General features: G+C 57.6%; 1 protein-coding gene across 13 annotated transcripts; it reads left to right on the top strand.

Moving 5' to 3' along the window:
• The first annotated feature begins 696 nt into the window (after positions 1-696).
• PTH1R (parathyroid hormone 1 receptor) lies at positions 697-25,054 on the top strand. 13 transcript variants are annotated; one of them, XM_036877225.2, is made up of 17 exons: positions 697-844; positions 2,986-3,042; positions 5,408-5,530; positions 10,980-11,138; positions 15,560-15,662; positions 17,599-17,733; positions 19,384-19,494; positions 19,606-19,724; positions 19,881-19,975; positions 20,136-20,331; positions 20,810-20,963; positions 22,467-22,527; positions 22,839-22,905; positions 23,103-23,197; positions 23,801-23,942; positions 24,037-24,078; positions 24,570-25,054. In XM_036877225.2, the coding sequence occupies exons 3-17, from the start codon at positions 5,456-5,458 to the stop codon at positions 24,945-24,947; spliced, it is 1,932 nt and encodes a 643-aa protein (XP_036733120.2). In that variant the 5' UTR covers positions 697-844; positions 2,986-3,042; positions 5,408-5,455; the 3' UTR covers positions 24,948-25,054. The 13 variants fall into 13 exon arrangements, with proteins under 13 accessions (XP_036733120.2, XP_036733119.2, XP_036733123.2 ...); XM_036877224.2 differs by having other exon boundaries at positions 5,405-5,530; XM_036877228.2 differs by having other exon boundaries at positions 698-844; positions 5,405-5,530; positions 11,016-11,138.
• The last annotated feature ends 660 nt before the right edge of the window (positions 25,055-25,714 follow it).

Raw genomic sequence — 25,714 nt, 5'->3', positions numbered from 1 at the left:
AGAGGGAGGGTATCCTCTCTACAACCCATTTCCTTTGTGACCTCTGCTCCTTTGCCTATAATAAGCCGGCCCTGAGCCTGGGTAGTGCTCTGGGGGCAGCCAGAAAGCATTTCTTGGCTGCTTTCAATGCCGAGAGACTATGTTCCAGTGGGCAAGGGGGCTGCAGGTCAGTCAGGACCAAGGCTGGATGGAATGAGGGCCCTCACATCTCTCTTGGCTTGGGGACCCCGGGTGCCCAATGCTGGGAGGTCAGGCCTTCTCTAGTCTCAGTTTTCCTGCCTGTGACCAGGGTATGAACAACCTTCAGCCTCCATTTGATTCCTCCAGGTGCCCAAAACATTAATGAAGTCACTCAAAGGAGCTGGTTTATACCTGATGATGGCCTGAAATTTCTGAGATATAGAATAGGCTGGAAGGAGCAGACAGGTAAACAGGAACAGACAGGAGAGTTAGTGGGAAAGAGGCTTGGCAGGGCAAGGAGGGGACCACTGAGGGGCACACACACCCCTGAGGGGCTGGCCCAGGCACCTGGCAGGCAGGGGCACAGAGGTGGGGGAGGGACCAGCCTAGGGTGCCTGAATACCAGTACACTTGGACCTGCCTCTGCTCCCCCACCAGGGGTCTGGGACAAAGTCCTGGGCTAGTATATGGCTTGGTAAAAAATAATTAATTCTCCTTTTCAAGTGAAAGCTCTGACTCAGGCCTTTTCCTGTCCTGAACAGCAATATCCTTGCTTAGACCTGAACCACAGAAGCTGCTCAGGACTATCCATGGCCTCCCCCACGGCCAACCTGAGTCTGCCTTGCATCTCTAGGCTCTACTTGGAAGGCACCGTGGGCTCCAGGTGAGTGGGGTCCATCCAGGGGAGCCCTAGGACCTGAGTGTAGCTGGAAGGGGCAAGGCTGTGGTACCCCACTGGGTTAGCATGGTTGTGCCTGTGCCATGCCATGGGGCAGACATAGCGTGCCTGTGTGGAGATGTCTATGGATCTAGTGTTCCTGCAGCAGGGGTCCTGTGCCATGTGATCAGAAGGGGGACAAGAAGCGCACATCTCCAGGTGCCTTGGGAGTGCTCCATACCTGGGACAGGTTCTCCCAGCCCTCTGTACCCCCAACGTCCCTCTCTTCACTTTCTGGAGAGGTGAGAAAACCAGGCTTCCTGTTGCAAGGGGAGGGGGCTGCCCAAGCAGCTGCTTCGGGAGCCTCCAGTGACTCATCCGGGTGGGGGGTGTTTATGAGCAGCCGAAATGACTGTAAAAGTGGCACCTCGGCCATCCCCTCTCCTACCAGTCCCCTAAATTTCCAGAGGGGGCAGGCACCTGAGAGAGGTCTGGGATTGAGGCTTGGTGGAGGCTCAGCCTGGGGCCAGGGTTCAGCCAGGGGTTAGAGGTCAGACTGGGATCAGGGTTGACATTGGGATTCAGGCTGACTTTGAGGCTAGGGTTGAGGGGATGAAGTATTGGGGGTCTGTGGGCCAATTTTCCCAGAAAGCCCCCAGGCTAGGGGTTTTCTGAGGGAGTAAGGCCAGGCTAGAGAGTTGAGCCTTTGTCTTTCCTATTTGAGTCAGATGCCCACCCTGCCCCAAGGATCTGTATACCTTGGCCAGAGCCCTACTCACGCTAGTGGCAGCAGCAGGGGCCTGTCAGCTTAGAGCCACTTCATCAGAGTCCAGCCTCTGCTCCAGTTCTGAGCTTCAGTGACCTCCTGTGATTCCTCCTGCTTGACCTCAGCCTGGGGCCAGAGAGGGGGGTCCCCACAGGGACTCACTCCTACACCCCTGACCCAAACAGTCCTTTCCATTGAAACTGACCTGAAACTGACCAGAAACTGACCCTGGTGCCTGGGACTTGCCTGTCAGAAGGGCCGGCTGGCTCTGCCAGGCACTGGGGTGCTGCTAGTTAATGTGTGACACCCCCACCCCCATGGTGGCACTTTAACCAGACGCCTGGGGTGAGTTAGGGGATCAGTAGCCCCACCCACAGTAGTGGAATGTCCAGCAGGGGCCTCTGGAGTGAAGCACATGAGTTATTGCTAGGGGAATGCCCAGAGCCCATCAGACCTCTCTCTGTAGCCCTGTCCTATCCACAGCCCAACAGAGTCCTCCCAAATACAAATAGTTTGTTTCCCATTCTCAAGTTTTCTGGTGTCAGATCCAAGAAGGACCCCTTCCCCCAAAAAAGCCTCTAATTTTACCTCTCAGTTCCTCCAAACCCTCATTGAATGTTCTTTTCTTATCCCCAAGGGCAGGAGGTGATCAGTGGTCATGAAACCATAAAACGAAGAATAGAATCGCTTAGAAACAGAGACATAAAACTGAGACCATCAAAACAAAACACTGAAGAACCATGAATGTTCTTAAGATGCCCACTCTGGGTATCTGGGCTTCTTTTCCTGATCCCAATAAGCCCACACACCATAGGGGGCAGACTCCCAAATCACAGGCCCTCCAGCACTGGAGATGGGGACACAAGGAGGAAAGGAAAGGAGGTCCTCTACACCACACAGAGGTGCAGGATCCTGGCAGAGGAAACTACACAGGCAAAAGCAGGCCAGTGGGCATGGGGAGGTGGCCAGCCAGCAGTCAGTGGACAGTGCCTGTTGGGCAGTCATTTTGAGAGGAAACTGCCTCAAACAGCACAGTCCTTAAATGCCAGGATAAGAAACGTGAAGGTAGTGGAACACGGAGGAGGGCGTGGCCACAGAAATGTATGAAGACCCCTGTGCTTACCCTCTGGGAGATGGGTGCAACGCCAGGAAGGTTGGCTGAGCTAGATTAAAGCTTGGACTTGAGGACCCACTCACGCTGAGGAAAGGGGCCATCCTCGAGATGAGGGGGGCAAGTTGGGGAGCTCTGAGGAGCTCAATGTCCTCAGGCTGAGTCTGGGAAGCCCCTAGAGCCCGTGGGTCTGGACATCCACCCTTGGAGGCACTAACAGTCAAGTTAAAGGTGACGTTCGAGTCAACCGGTCAACTCCCCATTTTACAGATGAGGAAACTGATGCCCAGACAGCAGGAGAGTCCTCCCACCCAGGACACACAATTGGTAAGTAAGTGAGCAGGGGCTACCACTTAGCCCAAGTATTTTCCAGGGCCACGATGTCACATTAGCTTCCGCATGACCATCCTTGAAGCCCTCCACTCCAGGCATCCCCAGGCCCTCCCCCACCTCAGCTTCTCCACCTGGTACTGAGATGTAAGGAAAGGGTCCGAGGCCCCTCGTAGAGTGCTCGGGCGTCCTCCCCCGCTCCCCTGGCCGGAGCGCTTAAGCGCTGCCCCCACTTCAGGTCCCTGCTCCCAAAGTAGATTGTCGGTCTTCCAGTCTTTCCCCCAAATTGAGGGTCCCCAGTGGAGCAGAGTCAGCCAAGAGCGTTTAAGGGTGTTTAGGGCTGGGAGAGGGAGACGGGGCCCGAGGGTGGGGGTCCCGCCTGAGCCCCGGATCTTGCAGCCTTGAGCCGCCCGGGGTGGAGTCAGGGGCTGAGCCGGAGAGGCCGGGCCCACCTCTGGACCGGTCGAGACTCGGAGAGACCTGGTCTAGGGAGAAACTGGGGCGGGAGAGAAGGGAAGCTGAGGCCGGAGACGCTGGCAGGGGCGGGGGCGGGTCTAGGGCACGGCGGATCCACCCACTCGGAGGTTCCCGAGGCTGGGGGTCCAGGAGAGTGCAGGGTGGGGCGGGGCGGGGCGGGAGGACGCGGGCGGCAGCGGCGGCTCAGCCAGGCTGGGGCTGGCGGCCCCGCAGCCTCTCCAGCGTCCCGGTCCAGCCCGAGCGGGAGTCCCGCGGGCAAGCAGACAGCGCCTCGGCTGGCGCGTGCCGGGTATCTCCCGTGAAGAGGGCCTGCTGCGCGGCTGAGGGTGCCTATCCACCGGCCAGGGCCGGACGATCAGAAAACATAACGTCTGCGCCTTCTCGGTGGAGAGAGTCAAGCGGCGGCAGCGCCCCGGAATACAGCCCCGGGCTACGGCCCCAGGCCCCGATGTCAGAGCCCTCTGGGTCCCGTCCCCTCCACACTCACATCCCGTTGCTGTGCGGTCCCTGGCCGCGGCCTCTAGAGAAATATCCGGGGGCAGCGGGCAGCGGGCGCCGCTCGGCCGCTCCACACACCCGCGTCGGAGGCGACGACGGTGGGGCGGGGGCGGGGAGGCCCAGGGCGGGGGCGGGGAGGGCAGAGGCCCCGGGCCGGGGGGAGGGGAGCGGCAGACGCCGAGGCGAGGGACGCGTGCGGCGGGCGGCGGCTCCGGGCGGCGGCCGGACGGGGGGCGCTGGAGACCAGGCGGAGCAAAGGGGACCCCGAGCGCTCCATGAAGTCCCCCCGGGGCCGCGGACGGGGTCCTGTCCTGGGGAGGCTGTCGGGGGATCCCCGACATCCATGGCTAAGCGGGGGCCGCGGAGGCGCGCTCGGAGTAAGTAGGGGTTTAGGGGCGGGCTCCCAGGGGATGGGGCCGCCGTTGGGTCGGGTGACTCCGGGCCTGACCGTGGCAGGCTGGCTGGTCGTCTCGTCAGCTGGCGGCGGCGCCGCCTCGGAGTCCGGTGGAACCGCCAGCCCCGCGCCGCTGGGCTCGGTGGCTTTTTTGGAAACTTGCAAATGTTTTCGTGGAGAGAGAAGGGGGAGGAGAGAGAGGGAGCGAGGGAGTGACCGAAACGAAGCTTTGGGCTGCTGGAAGAACGGAGGCCAAGGCCGGGGGAGCCGATGGACTGGCTACTGACAGGCAGATAGAGCGCCCCGGCCGCAGGCGCGCTGCAGCGGTGCGGGCGCAGGCGGGGCTCCCGCTGAGGATGGGGAGCGGATGCCGGAGGCGGCGGCGGACGGGCTGGGGATCCGAGGGGCAGAGCGAGGAGCTGGCTGGCGGATCACCGTGGGGCTCCGTGCGGTTGCGAAGCTGGGATCGCGTCCGCAAGCTGCACGCCCGCGCGGCCCAAAACGTGTCCCCCCGCCCCGCCCCCGCCCCCATTTGAGTTAGTCGCTGAACTAAAAATAACAGCCCCGCTCGCCGCCCGCAGACCGCGACCCCAACCCCTCCCCCGACCCCTCCTTCACTGGGCGTGGGGCGAAGCCGCAGCTCCTAGTTCCCTAAAAGAAAAAGAGAAAGAAAGAAAAAGCAGCGCGGGTGGGGGCTCGGGGGGCGGGGGGCGGGCCGGGGGCGGGGGGCCCAGCCATATGGATGTGATTTCTCAGCTCCGAGGCAGACGGGCAGCTCTACAGCGTTCGGCGCCCGCCCGCCGCCCGCCGGGCCCCCGGCTGCCTCCCTTCCTGCCTCCCTCTCTCTCTCCTTTGCGCTCGTTCGCCTTCGGCGCATGGGCCCCGCGCCGGGCCCCGGGGCCTCGGGCCGCCGGGCCGCCAGGGTCCCTTAGGCTCGGGCGTGGGCGGGGCAGCCGGGCCTGACGCAGCTCTGTACCCCACCACCACTAGCAGGGCCGGCGGCGGCGGCTGCCCCGAGGGACGGGGCCCTAGGCGCTGGCGATGGGGGCCGCTCGAATCGCGCCCGGCCTGGCGCTTCTGCTCTGCTGCCCGGTGCTCAGCTCCGCATATGCGCTGGTAAGTCTCCCGCCCGCACTCCAGGACAGGCTGCGGGCTTGTTCTGGAGTCCCTGGGACGGGTCTAGGGCGCAGAGCCTTGGGTTCCACAAGTAATCTGAACTTTGGGTCGGGATCCCCTCTGACCCGAGATCCTCAATGCCTGCTGTCTCTGAGGTGTCTGGGTTCCAAATGCTTAAGGTCTCCCTATTTCTGAAGCCTTGGTTTGGGGTCCCAGATCTGGAAGTCTGTGGCTGCGTTTCCCCAATCTTCTACTTCTATGAGCACCACCGCTCTGATTGTTATCTCCCTGGAAGTTGACAGTGTGATCTAGCGGAAGATGGGCATTTGCCCTGATATAGGACCCCACAGACTTTGGGGGTTTCTGTTTTCTGCAAGTTTTGTTTGCGATCTGGGACGCAGGGCTTTGAGTCTGAGGTCAGAATCACCCAGCCAGGGGTAGGATTTAGGGGTCTCCTCTGGCTCTGTGATCATATGCATGCATACACACATGCACCCATACCCAGCTTTACTCAGAGTCGAAGCCATTTGTCCATGATGTCGGGTATGTCGTGGCACTGAGGAGGAATGGAGGTTCCCTGAAGGAGATTGACCTCACAGAGCACGCTTGCAGGAGAAACATGCTGGTGGGAGACGCCTGTGAGTGAGGGGACACCGGGAAGATGGGGAACTCCCATCTCTACCCCACTGAGAGCAGAGGCCAAGAGATGGCCAGAGAGGGAAGAGACAGAATGGGAGGTAAGACTAGAGAGACAGAGACAAAGGAGCTTGGGGACGAGAGTGCCCCAGAGCAGGAGGAGTAGACAGACAAGAATAGCACAGAAAAATACGGAGAGACTCGCAGGGGCCAAGAACTGCAGACTTGGAGAGGTAGCACCCTCCTCTTCCTGGGCTAGGGTCTGGGGGTCATTTCCTGGGGAGTCGGTCAGATCCCACAGCAGCACTGTCCCAGGGCACCAGCCTGTTGCTGAAGAGGCTGTCTGCCTGTTTGCCTGACTTGAAGGCCCCTGCCACCTTCCCCCCTACACACACAAGCACCTCCCAGGTGGGGGGGCATCTGCCTTCTAGAGAGACAGAATGGCAGGAAGGCAAACAGGCAGCAGGCAGGCAACCGCCTCCTCCTGACCAGCTCCCTACCCAGGCAGAGCCCCAGATGCGAAGACTGTAGCTCTGGGTTCCTTCAGCTCTGCGTAATAATGCCTATAACCTTGGACTGTTCTTCTCCACACCTCAGTTTTCCTATCTGTAAAAAAAACAGCAAAAAAAAAGAAATGTTTGCCTAAGAACCCTCTGATCTGAGGCTCTCCTCTCCTATGTGGGCCTTAGCACACCCCATTCACTGATGCCCATGCCTTCACGACTCTGGTATTCCAAAGCCAGAGACATCACCCTATATGAGGACTTATTTATAGATGAAGAAACTGAGGTTCAGAGACACTCAGCATCTTGTGCAGAGATACTCCAAACACTGGTGTGTGGCAGGGCCCAGAGTGGTTTCCTCCCCTGCCCTCAGGCCAGGCTCACCTTTCTAGGTCCCCCTGCAGGGTGTGCTAGCCAGCTCAGTCTGTCTGCCCAAACTCAGGATAGACAAGGTGATGGGTGTGCGTGTCCTCAGAGTATGTGTGTCAGAGCAGGCCCTTGGCAATAGACATGGTGGTCTCTGGGGCTGTGTGAGAGTCCGTGTGTGTTCTCATGTGTGTCTGAAGCTATGAGTCTGCACATGACTTGCAGGGACAGTTATGCATGTGTGTGTATTTGTGAGCACATGTGCACCCAGGTCTATTGTTTTCTTATTTTTATTTAATAAATGCTTTTGCAGTGATTTCTACTTACTAGACATTGTTCAAAGCACTTTTCAGTATTAACTAGCTTAATCTTCTAAACAATCCTCTAAGAAAGGGTCTGTGGCTGCCCACATTTTTTAGTTGACCTGAATCAAAACTACCATTATTTATTGTATGCCAGCCAAGTGCCAAGCCATGTCCCTCTATGTATCAGAGGGTGGGGGTGGATGTAATGGGTCCCCAGGCCCCCACACTGATTCCCCAGGAAGCTGAGGCACATGCAGAGAACTTGCCTAGCTTAGCCCTGGTCCAAGGCTGAGGGTGGGGCAGGAGGAGGAAGGCCAGGGCTGGGCTGCCCCAGGACCTTGTGGGGCATCTGTGGCTGAACACTCAGGTCATGAGTGCACAGGACCCACCCTGGTTTCAGGGCTGGAGATATGGTCCAAGGGTCACCCAAAATCCTGTGGGCCCCCTGGGCTCAGGTGGAGCCAATGAGACGCCAAGAGTCTGCCAGCTTCCTCTTCTGAATCCAGAAGCTGCCACTTCCACCCACTTCTGCACCGATTCCCCCTAAGCCCCCCAACCTCATCTGACAGTCCTGTTACCAAATTTGAATGCTGCTGGCTTAGTTGGTCCCAGGGCCAGGCTCACATCTGCAGGGACCTCATGGTTGGGGGTCCCTGCAGATGTGAAAAAAAAATTCCACTGGGAGGACACTGGCTGTGGCCAGACTCAGCTGGTCCATCTTGTGTCTTAGAGGGAAGAGTAGCTGTGAGGTTAGGGGTCACGTGGAGTGAAGTTTGGAGGAAGGGATAGGCCCATAGATTCTGAGTATGGGTAAAAGGGTAGTCTTATCCTTGGGAACACCCCATCTTAAAGACACCCTCAGTGTGCATTCATGTGAATGAGAAACTGCATCCCAGTGGGAGAGGCTGAAGGTTAGGGTGGGGGGCAGGCCTTGAGTGTAGAGATATGACCGCTGGACATACTCAGGAGGTACTGCCACAGATGGGAGTGTAAGGAACTCCTCCCAGCCTGCTACAGGGGCAGCTAGGCCACAGGGCTCACTTTTAAAGACAAGAAGGAACCAACAGGTATTGAACATGGCTGTCCCCAGATTCTGAGCTAGAAGCTGTCACAGATGTTTTCTCAGCCTACTGTTCACTCACCTGTTTTATGGGGAAGGTCCCTGAGAGTCACATGGTAAGTCTGTGGCAGAGGTGGGATTCGAACCCAGGTCTTCAAACTCCTGCACTGAGCTTCCTCCTCCAAAGCAAAGTGAAGGCTTATGCTGGCAGATCCCCACATCTCACTCTGGGTTTACTTTTTCTTTTTCTAACTTTTCTTTCTTTTTTTAAAAAATAGAATCCTTCTTTTATTTTACTTTCTTATTGTTAATTTTGTAACTAATACTTGAATATGTGCTTTCTATAAAAGAGTCAAATTATACAGATAAAACAGAAGTCATCCTTGATCGCTCCCAAGCCCCATTCCTTCTTCTAGAGAAAACCATTTTTAACAGTCTGTGTGGGGGCTGGCCTCCTGGGCCTTTTTCCACATGTTTCCAAAGTGTACCTTTTTTGTGTACGTATAAAGTAGTTTTGTTCTGTTGTTCTCTGTTTTAAATAAATGGTATCAGTTTGTAGATAGAGCTCTCTTTTATATGCATTTTTCTACTTAAAGGTATGTCTTAGAGATGTTAATGTCAGTAAATATAAGTCTGTCTTTTTTAATGCTGCATAGTATTCCAAAATCTGGGATTTGTTAAGCAGTCCCTAGGAATGTACATTTAGTTCTTTTCTGCATAATTTTCATGTGTGCTCATGTGTGATTCCAGACAGTGGCCGGGAAACTCCTTGAAATGCCCTCTTATATCCCTGTGTGACCATTTCCCTGTAAGATATTTCTAGATTCAGTCATTGCTGGATCTGGGAACATGCACATTTATTATTTTAATTGACATGGCCAGGCTGCCTCCTAAATAGCCTGTGCTGGTTTATGTACACCACACCAGGAATGACCAGGAGGTCTCTTCTCACACCTTCCATCTCAGAGTATAGTATGAGGATTGTTATCTTCACCTTTACCATTCTGAGAGGTGAAAAATGGTGTCCCTTGTCAATTTTAATTTGCTATTTACTGTTTTTGGACTTGACTTGCTTTATTGTCCATCTTCTAAGAGCTTGCTCAGAGCCACTACCCATCTCCCTCTGCGTTGTTTGTCTTTCTTTATTGATTTGTTGAAGCTTTTTATATCACCTGCCTTTAAATGCCACCCCCCCCACACACACCCCACCCTGCTCTGGGAACTGCCTGTGGACAGAGCACAAGGAGGGGGGCCAAGCCCTCCCGGGAACTTGGGTTTTCTTTGGAATGTTTTAATGAGGCGTCAAGCGGCCTCCCCCAGATTCCTGTTGTGGGCCTTCTGGGGACACTCCCTGGCCCAGCCACCACATCAGGAAGGCAGCTTTTTCAGAGAGAGTCCCCAGGAAAGAGAAAGGGTGAGGTAAGAGTTTTGCAGACCCCTGAAATTGTCTGCAAAATATAGTGTGACTGGGGAGAGTGCAAAGTTTTGCTCAGATTCACAAAGACATTGGAAACCTCCAACAGTTAAGACCCCCAACTCTGGGACCAGCCTTGTATGGAGGTGAGACCTGGTGGGATTCTATTCTGCTGACTAGGCTATGGTTAGGTTAGGCCATACTGTCCTTTTGGGACTTGGTCCCCCAGCCCAAGTAGAGTCTGCCTGTGAAGATCCACAAGAAAGCAGACCTTAATTCCAGCAGCCCCAATCCCACCATCCCAGGCCCCACCCCACCGCCTGCCCTGAAGGTGTCTATGCTGGCCAGCATAAGAGGCATCACACTGTTTCCCCCAAGACCCCTCCCAAACACAGGCACTCTGTTCAGGAAGGCCTGGGGAGGGTGAGGAAAAGTCAGCACCTGTCAGTGGTCGGGGGGGGCAGGAGTGTCCCTGGCAGGAGCCCATCCCAGCCTGCTCAGCCAGCAGGACAGATGGAGGACAGCAAGGGGCTGAGAGCAATCCCTAGCCAGCTGCCATGGGAGACATCAAAGGGTGCCAGCCCAGGTCCCAGTAGTGGAACCCGGACAAGAGGTGCAGGAAGGCCAGAAGTCATGAGGGGGTCACCTGGTAGTTAAGGTTTTCTCCTCGCTCTTCTGGAGGTACAGTCTCTCCTTGCTCCTGTACCAGCATGGCTGTCCTCTGCCCAGAGAGAGCGGAGCCCAGGCTGCCATCATCAATATCATGACCCTCCGATTGCCTCTGCATCTACCTCCTCCCCTGAACTGCAAAGGGAAACTTGCTTGATGCAGTGAAAGATACAATCCAGAAAGGACTGTGGAAAGCTGGCACTGAGGCGGCACTAGGGGACCATGAGGCTGGGTACTGCCCCTTTTCTTTCCCTTCCTCCAGGGTTGCTGCTTCAGTGCAAGCAGACCTTAACTCCAATCTTGGCCCTCCTTTTTCTAACCATGATTCTCAGCCTCAGACTCCCTATTTTTAAGATGGGGATGCAGTGGAAGGTGAAAGAAATGTGGTTAAAACTCTAGGGGCAATGGCTGGTGCCAGCAGGCAGAGGGACTCTCATGGGGTGGGAGAAATTGGCCAAGTCCAGGGGTGAACACCAAGCAGATTTGCTTTCTATAGAGAGAAGCAAGAAGCCAACAGCCGCCTTTCCCCGAGGGGACCAGGTGGAACCCAGGCAGAGGGATGGATGAGATGACCCAAGAAGACATCCTGAGGCTAATACCATGCCGTGGAAGAAGCTCCTTTTCCAAAGGCAAAGGTGTCAGCGGCTGGAGAAAGGTCCCTTGTGTCTGCTCCCTAGTTTTGCCTGGAGGAGAATTTAGGCATGTCTGGAATCACAAACAGCAACTGTGTGGAATCTGGCAGTTAGGAGATGAATCAAGAGGAGTGGCCCTCGTTTGTTTAGTGACATGGAACCAGCTCTCCCCACCACCACCTCCACCATCACACCTTCATCACCACAACCAGCCCTGACATTGCCAAGTCACTGTCCTCACCTCCTCCACCATGGCCATCAGCACTGACACCCCCAGCTCCAACATCATTCTCAGTGGGGTCTCCCTTGCAGCTGAGTTAGAAGGATTTGCTTGCCCCCCATTGGGAGGGATAGTGAGCAGATGACTTTTCTCTTCTGAGCTTCTGAACTAAGGAAATGAGAAACGCCCCTGGGCCTCTTGACCACACACTACTCTCTCCCTGGGACAACAGCTTCTATGTTTGTAAATAACATACTGACTTCCAGCCCCTACCTGCACCCTGTCTGGAGTCCCACAAACACCAGCTCAGTGGTCCCTCTTCCCCTGTTCCCCTGGCTCAGGGCTAAGATCAGGCTGTGCATGTTCACACATGTTCACACATGTTTGGGGCGGAATGTGGGGAGAGTGTGTTATAGCAGGGGATGCCGAAGCTGAGCCCTGTGATGGTTAGGTCAGAGCGAAGTCAGCCCTAACCCAAGACCACAGTAGAGATGGGGGTGGGGGGGTTAGGGACACTTGACACCAGGGCTGGGGGCCCATCAGTGGGAGTGTAGGCTAACTGACCCCTGGCCATGACCCAGCCCTGGGTACTTCAGTCCCAAGATCCAAGATCTGCAGACTCTCTGGCTCTAAAATGATGCAAATCTGAGCCTTTTATACCAGGAACTGGGCCAAAAAGACCTGAGCTCTTCAAGGAGAGGGGCTGGTGGATGGAGGAGGGAGCAGCAGACGGAGTCACCAGACCAGGAGGAGAGTAAGAGCTGTCAGCAGTTTCCTTGTCACCCCCAGGAGAGTAAGCCTCCTTAGAGAGGAGGCAGAGGAGGGGCCTCTTGGCCCCCAAGCCCAAGCTTGGGGTGCCTGGCAGTGACTTTGAATCTTAGTGTGAGTCCAGGGTAGATCCAGAAATGCAGGGATGTCCTTCCACCCCAAAAGCTTACCAGGCACTCCTCACCCAGCAGGCTTTCCTGTATTCCCTGCTCTCAGTCCTTCCAGGAATCCCACCTCCAATCTGTCCCCTCACTGTGGGCCCCTGGACTCAGTCACCTACCCAAACAGTCTCCCCATGCCACTGTGGGTCCTCAGCCTGGAGCACCTGTGGCACCTTGCAGGTGGGGAGCCATGGCTTGGTGCTACGGGCTGCTAACAGGGCAATAATAGCAACCAACTTACCCTGCCCACCCCTGACCCGGCTTTTCATGCTGTCCTCACTTAGTCCTCTTGGCAGCCCTATTGTTATCCTGAGTTTACAGGTGCAAAACTGAGGCACAAGGGGTAAGCAACTGTCCCAAAGACACAGCCAGTGCTGGGGCAGAATCCCCCTGGAAGAGGAGAGGATGCAGCTGGAGGGAGGGGCCAGTGGGGGCATTCCAGGCAGAGGAGCTCCCCTCTTCTTGAGAAAGTGCTTCCTTGACTTGGCTCAAATTCCTCTTGCTGCAATGGCAGTTCTGCCATGATTGGATGACACGGAAATAGGCCTTACAGTTCAGAGGAGCTAGAGGTGGGGCCACTGTCCCTTTGGAGTTTGGGGGCCACGGGGTGCTGGGAGCACACCCTCTCTTGGACATTCCCAGACCCACCATGGAAGTGAGAGTCTAGAACAGAGAGTGCGAAGCCAACAGCAGTAGGAGGATGCTGAGCACACACCTGGGGCCTGCGAAAGAGTGTGTCCTTGGTTCCTGGTCATCACCCAGCTAGCACACCTGTCTGTTGGTCAGTCTGCCAAATGAGCAGTTTTCAACCCATGACTGTGGGCCTTTAGGCCATCAGATATGACCCTCAAGTCACATCCATGGGCTAGTCTGTCTACTGGGAGGGCTGGTGGGCTTATGTTTGGGAACTGGTGAAAGCCTCAGCCACTCACTCAGGAGCTTCACATCAGCTGAAAAAAATATGGTGCATTATCTGTTGGTCTTGAGAGAGGATGTGGGCAGAAGGAGAAGGGGTAGCAGAGAACAGGGCGTGGTGAGGGAGCAGGGGTAGAACAGCGGCAGTGGTTATAGGGCTGGTGGGAAGAGCATGGTGGTGATCTACCATTGTGATGTGCAATGGTGGTAACGGTGCTTGTATGAATGGTAATAGTAACTAGTGCTCTCGGTGGTAACAGTGCTGCTGGTGATGGTGGTCATATCTGTGGTATTGGTGGCAGTCGGGGTGAGGGGTGGTGATGGTTGTGTTGTTGGTGGTGGTCAGGGTGCTAGTTGGTGGTGGTGGTGATTAATGGAGGTATTAGTTGCAACAGTGGGAATGGCAATGAGGGGTTGCTGCCATGGGAGTAGGGTGAGCAGGGCACCAACATAGGGATCGGACTCCTCAGCAGCCTGTATCCCCATTGCCAGAGTCACAAACAGAACTTCAGGCTAGTCTTGAACTCCCCTGAATTAGAGCAGGCCCTAATTGTCCTCCCTCAGGCCGTGTCCCGGCAGCTACTTCTTTGGCAACCTGTTCAGCCATAACTGGGAAGGAGGGATGTAAGGCAAAGGAGCTATGGAGGCTGGCAGCCAGCACCTGGGAGTCTGCTCCAACCTTTCCTGCAGGCTCCAGATGAGATATCAGGGTCCAACTCAGACTCCAGAGACACACAGAAGCATGCACACCCACAGATAGGCATGCTAACCAGCAACTGCTGTCGTGCACATGGGACCTTTGCCCATAAACACATGTACACATGGATATTCACAGACACCCCGGGCTCACGTCCCAAACATGCATGCTAGGCAATCCCCGCGTGAGAACACAGTGACAGGGACACACAAGTGCACGCAGCGGCCAGTGTGCGCGCAGCTGCCTGGGGATGCGCCGCCACTCATGCGCACGCTCAAAGACGCGCACGCGCCTCCGCTAAGTGAAACCAGCAGAACCCAAGTTCGGCCGCCGAGCCAGTTGGAGACTCCTTGGCCCTGGAAGCCCTTGCTCCTGCCACCAAGAGTCGCGGTCAATTAACTTCTCTCGGCAACCGGGCGCCCTGACCCGCCCCAGCCTGCCAGTCCGCCCTTGCCGGCTGGTGGCCGCCCCTTCCCCGCCCCTCCTCCTACCTTCCCTGCCTCCTGCAAAGCTCCGCTTAGAGTAAAGGGGCCCAGCCCTGTTACTGGACGCCTAAGGGGCGGCAGCTCAGCCTGCTCAGAGTCTCAGGGGACCGTGTTCTCGCCTGTGGACTCTGAAGGGACACAACCGTGCCCTGGGTCTCAGGAGTCTCAGGGGATATGTCCCTGTCTTGGGGGGTCTGAGGAGACATGGACCTGACTTGGGGGGAAGGGTTCTGAGGGGATGCATTAACCTCTTGAGTGGCTAGACGTGGGCACACTGAGCTGTTCCCAGTCAGGATGCTGCCTTGACCCTCTGACTCCCTTCCAACCCTAAGTCAGGGGAACAGAGGTACAGGGTGAGACCCCCAGACCTCGATGGTCCTCTTTCCTTCCTTAAATGATGCCAGTGCATCCCTGTGGGTGGCAGCCAATGCCCAGCGTGTGCAGGTGGGAAGGAAGGACACTCCAGGCAGAGGGAATAGCGGGAGCAAAGGCCTGCCTGCATCATCTGTACACAGGGTCTGCTTAGATGGGAGGAAGCTTCCAGATAAGCAGTGGGATGTAGGTGACCCCCACCCACAGCCTGCACTCCTGCTGGAGTGCCCCGCTCAGCCCAAACCACTTGCCAGCAATTCCTGCATCCTCTCTCTTGGGACCAACAAGGGTGGGAGGAGCCAAGGCACTCACCATTCACTGGGGAAAGGACTGACTGGGGAGAGGGCCAGGATGGAAACTTAAGACTCCTAAGGTCCCCCAGGGTGCTAGGACTTGAAGGAATCCAGGCCTGTTTTGTTTCCCCAGAGTTCACACTCCTTACCCACCCCTCCTCCTCACCCAGGTCCCCAACAGCCAGCCAGGATCCTGTGAAGATCCATCCTGGGACATTCCATCCCTTTCCCATGTACCTCTGGGGAGCAGACTGGACAGAGAGTATCAGTGGCTGCAGCCTACAGGGTTACTAGCGGGCAAGCAGGGGACACCAACCTCCCTACACCCCTGCCTTTTTTCCTCTGGTAGGGCAGGCCCTATCCCTTGGAGCCTCAACTTCCCATCTGTAAAATGGGAGCTCTGTAAGGCAGATTCCCCACATTCTTGAGTCGGGGCCTTTGGAAAGGAGGGAATCCTCAGGGAGGTTGGGGTGGTCGCAAGACCTGCGCTGTGCAGTGAAGTCCTGCTTGCGGTCTGCCCTTTGGCTTGGTAGGTGGATGCAGATGACGTCATGACCAAGGAGGAGCAGATCTTTCTGCTGCACCGCGCCCAGGCCCAATGCGAGAAGCAGCTCCAAGAAGTCCTGCAGAGGCCAGGTGCGGGTGGAGCCAGGTGGGGCGGGGCCAAAGGAGGAGGGACTGGGGCAAGGTCAGGAGAGGGAGGGCCAGACAAAGGTGGGGACCCAAGGCAGAACCCAGTAGCACCAGGACAGGGCTGTTCCAGGGATAGGTAAGCCAGGCCAAAGTGAGGACGGAAAGTGGGGTGAGTCAGGCGGGGTCAAAGTCAGCCGACTCAGAGATGTGCTGCGTCTTCCCTCCCGGGGCATGGGTAGGGTCGTCTGAAGTCAGAATCACGCCCAGCCAGCTTAGATAGATCCCATGAGGCGCACTAGGATCAGAGGCACTGACAGGGTGCCAGACCCCACTGGGCTGGGCTGAGACTGCTTCCTGGAGGAAGGGGTACCCAAGGCAGCAGGTCCAGAGGGTGAGTAGGTCTTGGAAGGAGGCAAGCTGGGAAGCAGACAAGGCAGAGGTGTGCAGGGTCAGGAGAGGAGAGGGTCCATATGACTGGATAGCAGGAGGACAGCAGAGAGGGTTGGGGAACTATGATTGTCAGTCATGGTCACTGTCTGGGAGAGAATGTTGCTTGACCCAGGATAGGGAGCACTTCCTCTACCAGCACAGCGTCTCCGTGGGACCCTGCCTCGGGGAGCTGGGAGGGACGCTCACCAGACTTCACCTCTCCTGCCCCTGTCTCAAGCTGGTCTCTTCTTGGAGTCCATTTCCTACAAGTGCAGATAGGACCTCATCTGCACCCATCCAGGCCTCTGATGTCTGATTAACCTCCTTAGCCTGCAAGAGGCCCACAAGCTCAGCTTCCTCCCTTGAGCTGGCCCTTAAGCTGCTGTGGAAGGCTGCCAGTACACACCCAGGACCAAGCACACACGGTGACACTCTTCGTAGTCCACAACTTTGTGCACACTCACAGGGACTCGTACGGTCTCTGCAATCACAACCCTGTGCTCACTAGTCCCACATGTGGGTCCCTGGTCCCCTGCCCCAGTTACATCAGGGCCTGGGGCGTCAGGTGGCTCCCTGCTCTGGGTCCTGAACCCAGCCTTTTTCCTAGTGTGGAAGCCTGGAGGCACCTCTCTCTGTGTTCATAAGAGCTCCTCTCTTCCCACTCCACCCTATCCTGCTACCCCCACCCTACTGATGCCCAAGGGCAGGCTGGAAAATGGGCATAGCCATCCCATTCCAGTCCTGGGTGTCCTCTCTTCATTCTCCTTGTTGCCACAGACCCAGATTGGGGCGGGCCGGGTCCCTGGCTGTGCTGTAGCTTGTAGGGTGCAAGTCAGATAATAAGGAAGACTATTCAGCAAGGAAGAGATACCTGGAGCATCTCCAATGGAGGGGACGGCCAGGCCCCATCTCACATGGAGTCTCCAGGGTCCCTTGTGGAAGCTGTGAACCACTAACTCAAGTATCCTAGGGCAGGGGTTGGGTATGTAGACTTGTCTGCCCACCCCTGACAGCTGCACCCTCTCCTTCTTGTCTTCCACGCCCCAGCTTCTTGACCGGCACTGCTTTCTGGCCCAGCTCCATTTTCCCTGTTTAACCTCTCCGTTGACATCACCACTACTGTCTTCTTTGCCACGCGCCCCCTGGTGGGGCCTTCGCCTTCTGCATGGGCTCTGGCTCCAGCTCCTGGGTCGGAGGGCATTGTCTCCGTCCATAGCTTGCCCACATTTACCTCTCAACCCGCTAGCTGATCCCACACCTGCATGGTGTTCATTCCCATTTGACCTCTCATTGACAGTCTTCGTCCCCTCTGATTACTTCTGCACCTGGCAAGCACTTTACAATTTGTAAAGCACTTCCTTACCTGTCATTTCAGCCCTCCCAACAGCCTGGGCTGTCAGCAGGGCAGGGGACAACCCCCACTGTGCAAAGGGGGAGTCTGGGGAAGGAGGGTGCTCTGGGTCTCCTGCCACAGCACAGTTCACAGCTGTGACTTCCCTGATGTCTCCAGCTGACATAATGGAATCGGACAAAGGATGGGTATCTGCGTTCACATCAGGGAAGCCTAGAAAAGAGAAGCCATCTGGGAAACTCTACCCCGAGTCTGAGGAGGACAAGGAGGTGACCATTGGCAGCTGGCACCGAGGTACGTCTGTGCTTCCATGTGTCTGTCAAGACCCTTTAGACCAGCCTGCCCCACTGCTCTATCCTCCTCCTATGAGCTCCTCATGCTCCTTGTCTCTTATGAAAAAGAAGACGCTGTGGTCCCCTCCCCAGGAAAGCAGGGGAAGGATTGGGAGGAGACAGAGGGCAGTGTGTGGAGGGGACAGACAAGCTGAATAGGCTTGATCCCCCAGAAGATGTGAACAGAGAACTTGACCCCTACCACCCTAGGGGTGCACCCAGAGCTACAGCCCCTTCTGTGCAGGGAATGACAGAGAACCTGGGAGACAGAGGGACAGGGAGAGATACACAGACAGGGAGAGACCCAGAGACACACAGAGAGACAGAGATCAAGAGAGGCAGGGAGAGACAGACAGGAGACCAGGAGACACAAACTGGACTGGGAGTGAGTGTGTCAGAGGGGTGTGGACCAAGTCACATGGTGAGATGAGCCATAGAGACAGAGCAGGGGAGGAGGGTGCCCCAGAGGGGTGGGGCCACAGTAGGACAGGAGTGGAGACAAGAAACTAGGGAGAGAGAGGCCGGCTGCACTGTCTCTCAGGAAGGTAGAGACAAATGCAAAGCCCAGGCTGCAGCCACAGGGCCAGTTTGAACCGGCTGGGTGGGCAGCAGATTCCAGATGGGCCACATCTGGGAGGCTGCGGTCACTCTGTGGCTCCCAGGGACCAGAGGGAATTGTGGGCCTGGCTGGGCGGGGCTGGGAATGTGGTGCCCAGGACAGAGAGCCTTTCACCAAGCTGGGGTGGGTCTAGCTGTCGAGGCAGTTTCCAGGGTGGCTGCAGAGTCATGTGGTTGGAACCCTGCAGGGGGAAAGAGGGGACCTTGGGGATGGAAAGTAGAAGATTCAGCAACTGGGGACCCTCCACAGTCACTTAGCATCTCTGCTGAGAGTCTGGAGGCCCAAAGTGGGATATGTCATCCTGCCTCAAGTCCCACAGTTTTAGCACTTCCATTTGGAGAATTTTGTCTACCCCCACGAATGGTAGCCAAAGCCTTATAGCAGGTGCTCAGGGTGGCCCTTGGGTGGTGGGGAAGCATGGGCTGATGGAGTCAATCCCAACTTCCCAGTGAAGAAACTGAAGTGCAAAGAAAACAGACACCTGCATAAAGTTGTCAGCTATTTGAGGATCCAAATGGCCCTGGAAACTAGACCTCCTGCTTCCTGTCCATGGTCCCTGGGCAAGGGTCACATAGGAAGCATCCTCAGCAGAAGGAGAGTTAGTCAGGGAACTTGCCCTTCTCTAGGGACTCCTGGAAGATGGGACCAAGACCAGAGAAAAAACACATGCCTGCCAGGGCTGAGCACTTGAGGAGGGCTGGGCCCTGGGTTGTGTGACTTGGCAAATCACTTGCCCTTCTTGGCCTCTGCCAGCCAATCTAGAAAGTAGGGCCAGTACCAGCAGCTGTATATAGGGACTGTAGTGAAATCTATGAGGCTAGGTGGGCTCAGGGCACAGTAGGGAATAAGGGCTCAATACAGCCTGAGTTCTTCAGTCAGGGGGTGCAGCTGTCCCTGAGGGAGTCAGCGACCACAGGTGAATTCATCCCTCTTGGTCACTAATTGTTCCTTCTTGACTGGTGTTCTCCTCTTTGTCTGTCTTTGTGGGCACAGGGCACCCCTGCCTGCCGGAGTGGGACCACATCCTGTGCTGGCCACTGGGGACACCAGGTGAGGTGGTGGCCGCACCCTGCCCAGACTACATTTATGACTTCAATCACAAAGGTAAGGTGGGCTGGAGTAGGGTGGGGACCACAGGGATACCAGGACTTGAAGCTCAGGGCTTCAGTGGCTGGATACCTCTCTGCCCGCCCTGACCCTCCCATGGAACTGCAGGCCATGCCTACCGTCGCTGTGACCACAATGGCAGCTGGGAGCTGGTGCCAGGGCACAACCGGACATGGGCCAACTACAGCGAGTGCGTCAAGTTCCTGACCAATGAGACTCGTGAACGGGTGCGGGCTTTCCCCTTCCCCAACCTAACCCGAATAAGGCCCCCCCTACCCTGCTGGTGACCCCTGACCTTGTCCGGCAACCTTTACCTGGCCTTTGCCCTTTAACCTGATTCATACCGAGTCCCACGTCTCTGATGATGTCTCCCACCTACATAGGAGGTGTTTGACCGCCTGGGCATGATCTACACTGTGGGCTACTCTGTCTCGCTGGCCTCCCTCACCGTGGCTGTGCTCATCCTGGCCTACTTTAGGTGGGCGGGGCGAGGGGCGGGGCCCGGGTATGGTGCCTCCCTTCTCCTCAGTGCCCCTACCCCTGCCGAGTGTCCCTACCTACCGCGCACAGCCCGGCTTCCTGCCCACCCGCCGCGCGTCCTCATGCCCCCACCCACGGTGATGTCGCGCGCCCCGCAGGCGGCTGCACTGCACACGCAACTACATCCATATGCATCTGTTCCTGTCCTTCATGCTTCGCGCGGTGAGCATCTTCGTCAAGGACGCGGTGCTCTACTCGGGCGCCACGTTCGACGAGGCTGAGCGCCTCACCGAGGAAGAGCTGCGCGCCATCTCCCAGGCACCCCCGCCGCCCGCCGCCGCCGCCGTCGGCTACGTGAGTGTCCCCCTCCGGCGGCCTATGCCTGGGGCTCCTTTCCACCGCTGGCCTCCAGGGAGCCTCACCCTGCGGCGCGCCGGCACCTCCGGCCCAGTCCCCGCCCCTGCCCGTCTCCTGCTACCACTGGCTTTAGGCCACTGACCCTGGCACCCCGCAGCCCTGCGTCCACCGCCTCCTGCCGTGGGCTCTGCAGAGCCTCCCACTCCCTGCACTTTCGTCGACACTCCTGCCTCAGCGCGGGGACCCCAGCCACCCCACCTCCTGATCTTGCCCCATCACTGTTCTAATGGCCCTCCTGCTTTTGGCAAGACCGCCTGCCCACACCCGGCAGCCCTGCCCTTGGTAGAGGGCCCGGCCAAGCCTGCCTCTTCCTTGTCAGCTAGCACCACTTGTGCCCAGCTAGCACCGTCCCTGCTGCCCCTGACTTGGCCCGATGCAGGCCCTGCCCTCTGGCTAACACCAGCTGGTCTCCTAGGCGGGCTGCAGGGTGGCTGTGACCTTCTTCCTTTACTTCCTGGCCACCAACTACTACTGGATTCTGGTGGAGGGGCTGTACCTGCACAGCCTCATCTTCATGGCCTTCTTCTCAGAGAAGAAGTATCTGTGGGGCTTCACGGTCTTCGGCTGGGGTATGCAGGTGCCGCGGTTGCTGAGGTGCAGGCGAGGGTGGGACCTTGGGTAGTGGGGCCAGAGGGCGCCCCTGCGGGTAAGGCACACTCCATATACTGTCCTGTGGCGGAGCCCATCCCAGGCTTGGGAAACAGGGCTTGGCCACGGGTCACCTGGGGTTGGCCCAGCCTGGGGTTGGGGCTCACCTGAAGGCAGATTCACCTGGGGTTGAGGCGCAGCCCAGGACGGGGAGTGGGGACTCTTGGGCCCAGATTCTGCTCGAGATCAGAGCGGAATCTTGGGTCAGAAGTCAGCCTGGGGCTGGAATTAGGATCTGGGACCCTCCCTCCATCCTGAGGCATTCCCCCAGTCCCCTCACTGTGTGGAGCTGTCCACACCACTGCCTCCCTGCCCACAGGTCCATGGCCAAAGCCACAGGCCTGGGCTTTCAGGGTCATTGGCTTCAGCAGCCCCTCTGCAAAATGGGTTGCTGGAGCTCTGCACTCTTCCCCTATGGGTCCTGTGATCAAGTTACTGATAATTGTCCATTATTGTTGGCAGCTTCAGAGCTTGGCTGGGCTCCGGGGCGAATGGCCAGACTGCAGAGGGCTAAGCTGGGTGGCTGGAGCCCTCCCAAGCTCAGCACCCAGAGGCCTTCCGATCAATAGCCACAGTCTCCCTGCTGCTTTGCACACACTCTGACCTTGACCTCACCCTTGGCAGCCCCAGAGCTGGAGAAGACCCAGGCCTGGTCCCAGGACCTGACATGGGCTCTGGGGCTAGAAAGTATCAGGGTAGCAGGAAACACAAAGATCGGGGAGCACAGAACCTTTGTGGCACAGGAATATCTCTCTCACCGTAAACCCAGGTTATGCCATGCGCCTCCCAAGGGTACACTGGGCCCAGGGTGACATGTGAGGGACTGTAAGGTAGGGACCTGGGCTTCTTTCAGAGGTACCTTTTGTCATCTGGGCTGGGTCAGGCCCGGGCACACCGAGGTTCCCTTGTGGTCTGTTTGCCATGCTGAACAACAAACCTCACCCCATCTGTCTTCATCCATGGGGGCTAGGACCTTTCAAACTGGGTGGATCGGAAGGCTCTGGGACAGAACAATGCCTGTAATGGGCTCTCTTCCCCACAGGGAGACCCCAGCCAAGAGCAGCGCCCTTTGTGGGGGGGAGGGGAAGGGGGTATGACTGCGTATAGATGTTAGTAATACCTTATTTTCTCACACACCCAACAGGTGTGCGTATGTGGGTAGGAGACGCAAAACCAGGAGGAGGGCAGAGGCTGAACTGGGGCCCACGGGCTGGAGTCCCGAGCACAGGTTGCTGGGACTGCGGCAGCACTTGGCCGAGCATGGCTGTGCCACCAGGCAGCCCGGGGGCCAAGCTGAGGGGGGTCGAGACAACAACAGGGCCAGTCATCAGGGATGAGGGTAATGGGACTGGTGGGGTGGGCTGAGGAGAAAGGTATGGACAATACCTACAGTCCCTCACACATGGTCTCCTCTGCACCCACAGGTCTGCCTGCCATCTTTGTGGCTGTGTGGGTCGGTGTGAGAGCCACCCTGGCCAACACTGGGTAGGTCCAGGTGGAAAATGGGGCAGGGGACTCTGACACAGGCCAGAAACCCCCCTGGTACACCCTTCTCCCATGAAGCATATGAGGGGGCTTCCTGTACCCTGGCCCTGAGAGGCCCCAGCTTCAGGAGTTTTCAGTCTAGCCTGGAGCCAGGTAACACCTTAGGGTCACAGGGAGCTACTTCAGAAGAGGCCTTTTCAGGTGCTTCCTTGTCCTGTGCCCTCAACAGCAGCTGTCAGAGCAGAACAGCCCTGGGGCCTCTGTGGGTGGGCTCAGGAGGGGATGGGGGCTGATGCCTCAGCTTGCTCTAGGTGCTGGGACTTGAGCTCTGGGAACAAGAAGTGGATCATCCAGGTGCCCATCCTGGCCTCTGTTGTGGTGAGCAGGGGTGGTCACAGGGCTGGGTGGGGGTGTGGGGCCAGGGCCCAGTGACCTGACCCTGACAGGGAGTGTGGAGGCTTCCCTAGACCCAAGGGTTGGAGCCACAAGTCCTGAGAAGCTGACCCCAACCCAGTCCAGATGGGCACATCAAAGGCCCAAGGACCTCCTGGAGATGCCCTCCCTCTCTCCCACAGCTCAACTTCATCCTCTTCATCAATATTGTCCGGGTGCTCGCCACCAAGCTGCGGGAGACCAATGCCGGCCGGTGTGACACGCGGCAGCAGTACCGGTGAGCCACGCCCACCACACCCCCGCTCCTCAGGGTCAGGGGTTACCAAACCCCAGTGCCGTGTATGAAGGTAAAAACAGCGGCCTGTCTCAAGGGAAGGACTCAGCACCTGACTGGCCCCACCCAGCAATGATGAGGTCTCGCCCAGCCCGTGGGCCGCCCCAGAACCAACCTGGACCACTCAGTGCCAGGCCCTGCACTAGAGCTGGGGGCTGCAAGGGTGGGACAAACCCAGACATGTCCTCAAAGAGCTGGTCCCGGGGAGCTGGAAGGACAGATGGGTAGTGTAGGGCTTTGAAAAGGTGAGAGCTCAGGTGAGCCCTGAGGAGTGGGCCGTCGGTGATGCATCTAGGCCAAGGGGGGGTGACTGCCAGCCAGGGGCCCCGGGACAGGGTGGTCGTACAGGGTATGGTCTGCTCCAGGATTCCTCAGGACCAAAGGGCCCTTTTAACTCTGCTGAGACAGCAAACGTTGTTGACCCAGGTGCACTGAGTTGCCCTCTGCTAGCAGCCAGAGCCCTGGGCCCCTTAGCAGGTGGGGGAGGCCCAGCGCCTGTGGAGGGCGAAGTGGCCCTGCCCTGACCTGCCTGTCCCGCTGGCTCAGGAAGCTGCTTAAATCCACACTGGTGCTCATGCCGCTCTTTGGCGTCCACTACATCGTCTTCATGGCCACGCCATACACCGAGGTCTCAGGGACGCTCTGGCAAGTCCAGATGCACTACGAGATGCTCTTCAACTCCTTCCAGGTGCGCAGGCCTGGCTGGGGCTGGGTGGGGCACGGGTGCTGTTCCACTCCAGGCCTGGGCTCTGGGCCCTGAGCCTGCTCCCTCCTCTCTACAGGGATTTTTTGTCGCCATCATATACTGTTTCTGCAATGGTGAGGTAAGCAGCGTGCAGCGGTGGGGCAGGGCAGGGAGGATGCAGAGGGCCAGGGGGCCCCTAAATCCTGTTCCTCCATTCTTCTGCTCTGTTTTTCCTCCAAGAACTTCCCTGAGAATATTCTGACGGCAAAGAGAAGTTTCCAGATGATTCAGGCTCAGGATGTGCTAGGTTCCATGAGCTCTTCAATTTCTGGCATAGCTAACCCTAGGGTTGAAGTCTCCATAATCCAGACTGAACGACCCGGCCACCCTTGGGGCCATTTGAGCCTTGTAGATTCTGGGTGTGTCAACTGCCTGCAGCCAGGCACTATGTTCTGAGGATGACAGGATTTTACATGGCCTTGGAATTTCCCAGTAATACCTCATGCCTCTGTTTCCATTCAGTGCTGAATGTTGTGGGGTCAGGGATGTGGGACCTACTGGGGCTGGGGGGACATGTGGCAGAGGGGGTAGGGGCACACCCAACCACCCACCCTTTTACTGCCATCCCAGGTACAAGCTGAGATCAAGAAATCCTGGAGCCGCTGGACATTGGCACTGGACTTCAAGCGCAAGGCACGCAGTGGGAGCAGCAGCTACAGCTATGGGCCGATGGTATCTCACACGAGCGTGACCAATGTAGGCCCCCGCACAGGCCTCGGTCTGCCCCTCAGCCCCCGCCTGCTGCCTGCCACCACCACCAACGGCTACCCCCAGCTGCCCGGACACACCAAGCCAGGCGCCCCAGCCCTCCAGACGGCACCGCCTGCTGTGGCTGCTCCCAAGGACGATGGGTTTCTCAATGGCTCCTGCTTGGGGCTGGATGAGGAGGCCTCTGTGCCGGAACGGCCACACCCTCTGCTGCAGGAGGAGTGGGAGACAGTCATGTGATCAGGGACCCGAGGGTTGGACCTATGGACGTAAGGGCAGCAGACAGACCAAGAGATAGGTGGTTGAACAGTTGCCCATTCAGGGCCGGAGCTTGAAGGACAAAACAGGGGGAAAAAAAAAAAAAGGGCAAAGGAAGCAGCGTGTGGCTTCCAGTGATCTGAACTGGGGAGTGACCCAGGAGGGGAAGGGAGCTCTCGGGTCTCACATGAGGAGGGGGTCTAGGAAGCACAGGCCAGTCCCTGGGTTTGGGGCGTGGTCTGGCAGAAAGGACCCAGGAGGGGACACTGTGTAGTCCTAGAGTCGCTCAAGTTAGCTGGGGTCACCCAGCGACTCAGTGGGCCCATTCTAGAGTTGGGCCCCGGCTCTCCCCTGCCACCAGGCCCTCCGAGGCTGCTCTCCCATGGGGAACCCAGGTTCCGTTGGCCTAGGCTTCTCTGGACCAGCTCCCCACGTCCTAGCCCCCAGTCACTGTCCGCCCAGAGCTGACAGCAGAGCCCTCAGATCCTTGACCATACTTCCAAGCCTGAGGCCCCACTAGAGGACCTTTCCTGCCTATCTGGCAGCCATGCTGTGCCTCTGAGAGGGTGGGGCACTCAGGGAGCCCACCACCCATGACCCCCAGCCCCCACACCTCTAGCAAACAAAGGGTGCAGCACGAGGGAGTGCCGGCACCATCAAGTGAAAGGTGGGCTGGGGGGTGTGCTCTGGCTCAAGACCTGTGGGAGAGCCAGGGGTCTGAGCCCAGAGCGCTGGCTGGGCTGGGGGTT

This window comes from Manis pentadactyla, chromosome 1 (genome assembly GCF_030020395.1).
Source record: "Manis pentadactyla isolate mManPen7 chromosome 1, mManPen7.hap1, whole genome shotgun sequence".
Classification (NCBI taxonomy): Eukaryota; Metazoa; Chordata; class Mammalia; order Pholidota; family Manidae; genus Manis; species Manis pentadactyla.
Note: the sequence above shows the minus strand (reverse complement) of the source record. Positions and strands in the feature narration are given on the sequence as shown.

Coding starts and splice junctions, on each gene's coding strand:
- PTH1R (XM_036877225.2), top strand. CDS start 5,456: ATGGGGGCCGCTCGAATCGCGCCCGGCCTGGCGCTTCTGCTCTGCTGC. Junction 22,906..23,102: donor CCATCCTGGCCTCTGTTGTG/GTGAGCAGGGGT, acceptor TCTCTCCCACAG/CTCAACTTCATCCTCTTCAT. Junction 23,943..24,036: donor TGCTCTTCAACTCCTTCCAG/GTGCGCAGGCCT, acceptor TCCTCTCTACAG/GGATTTTTTGTCGCCATCAT.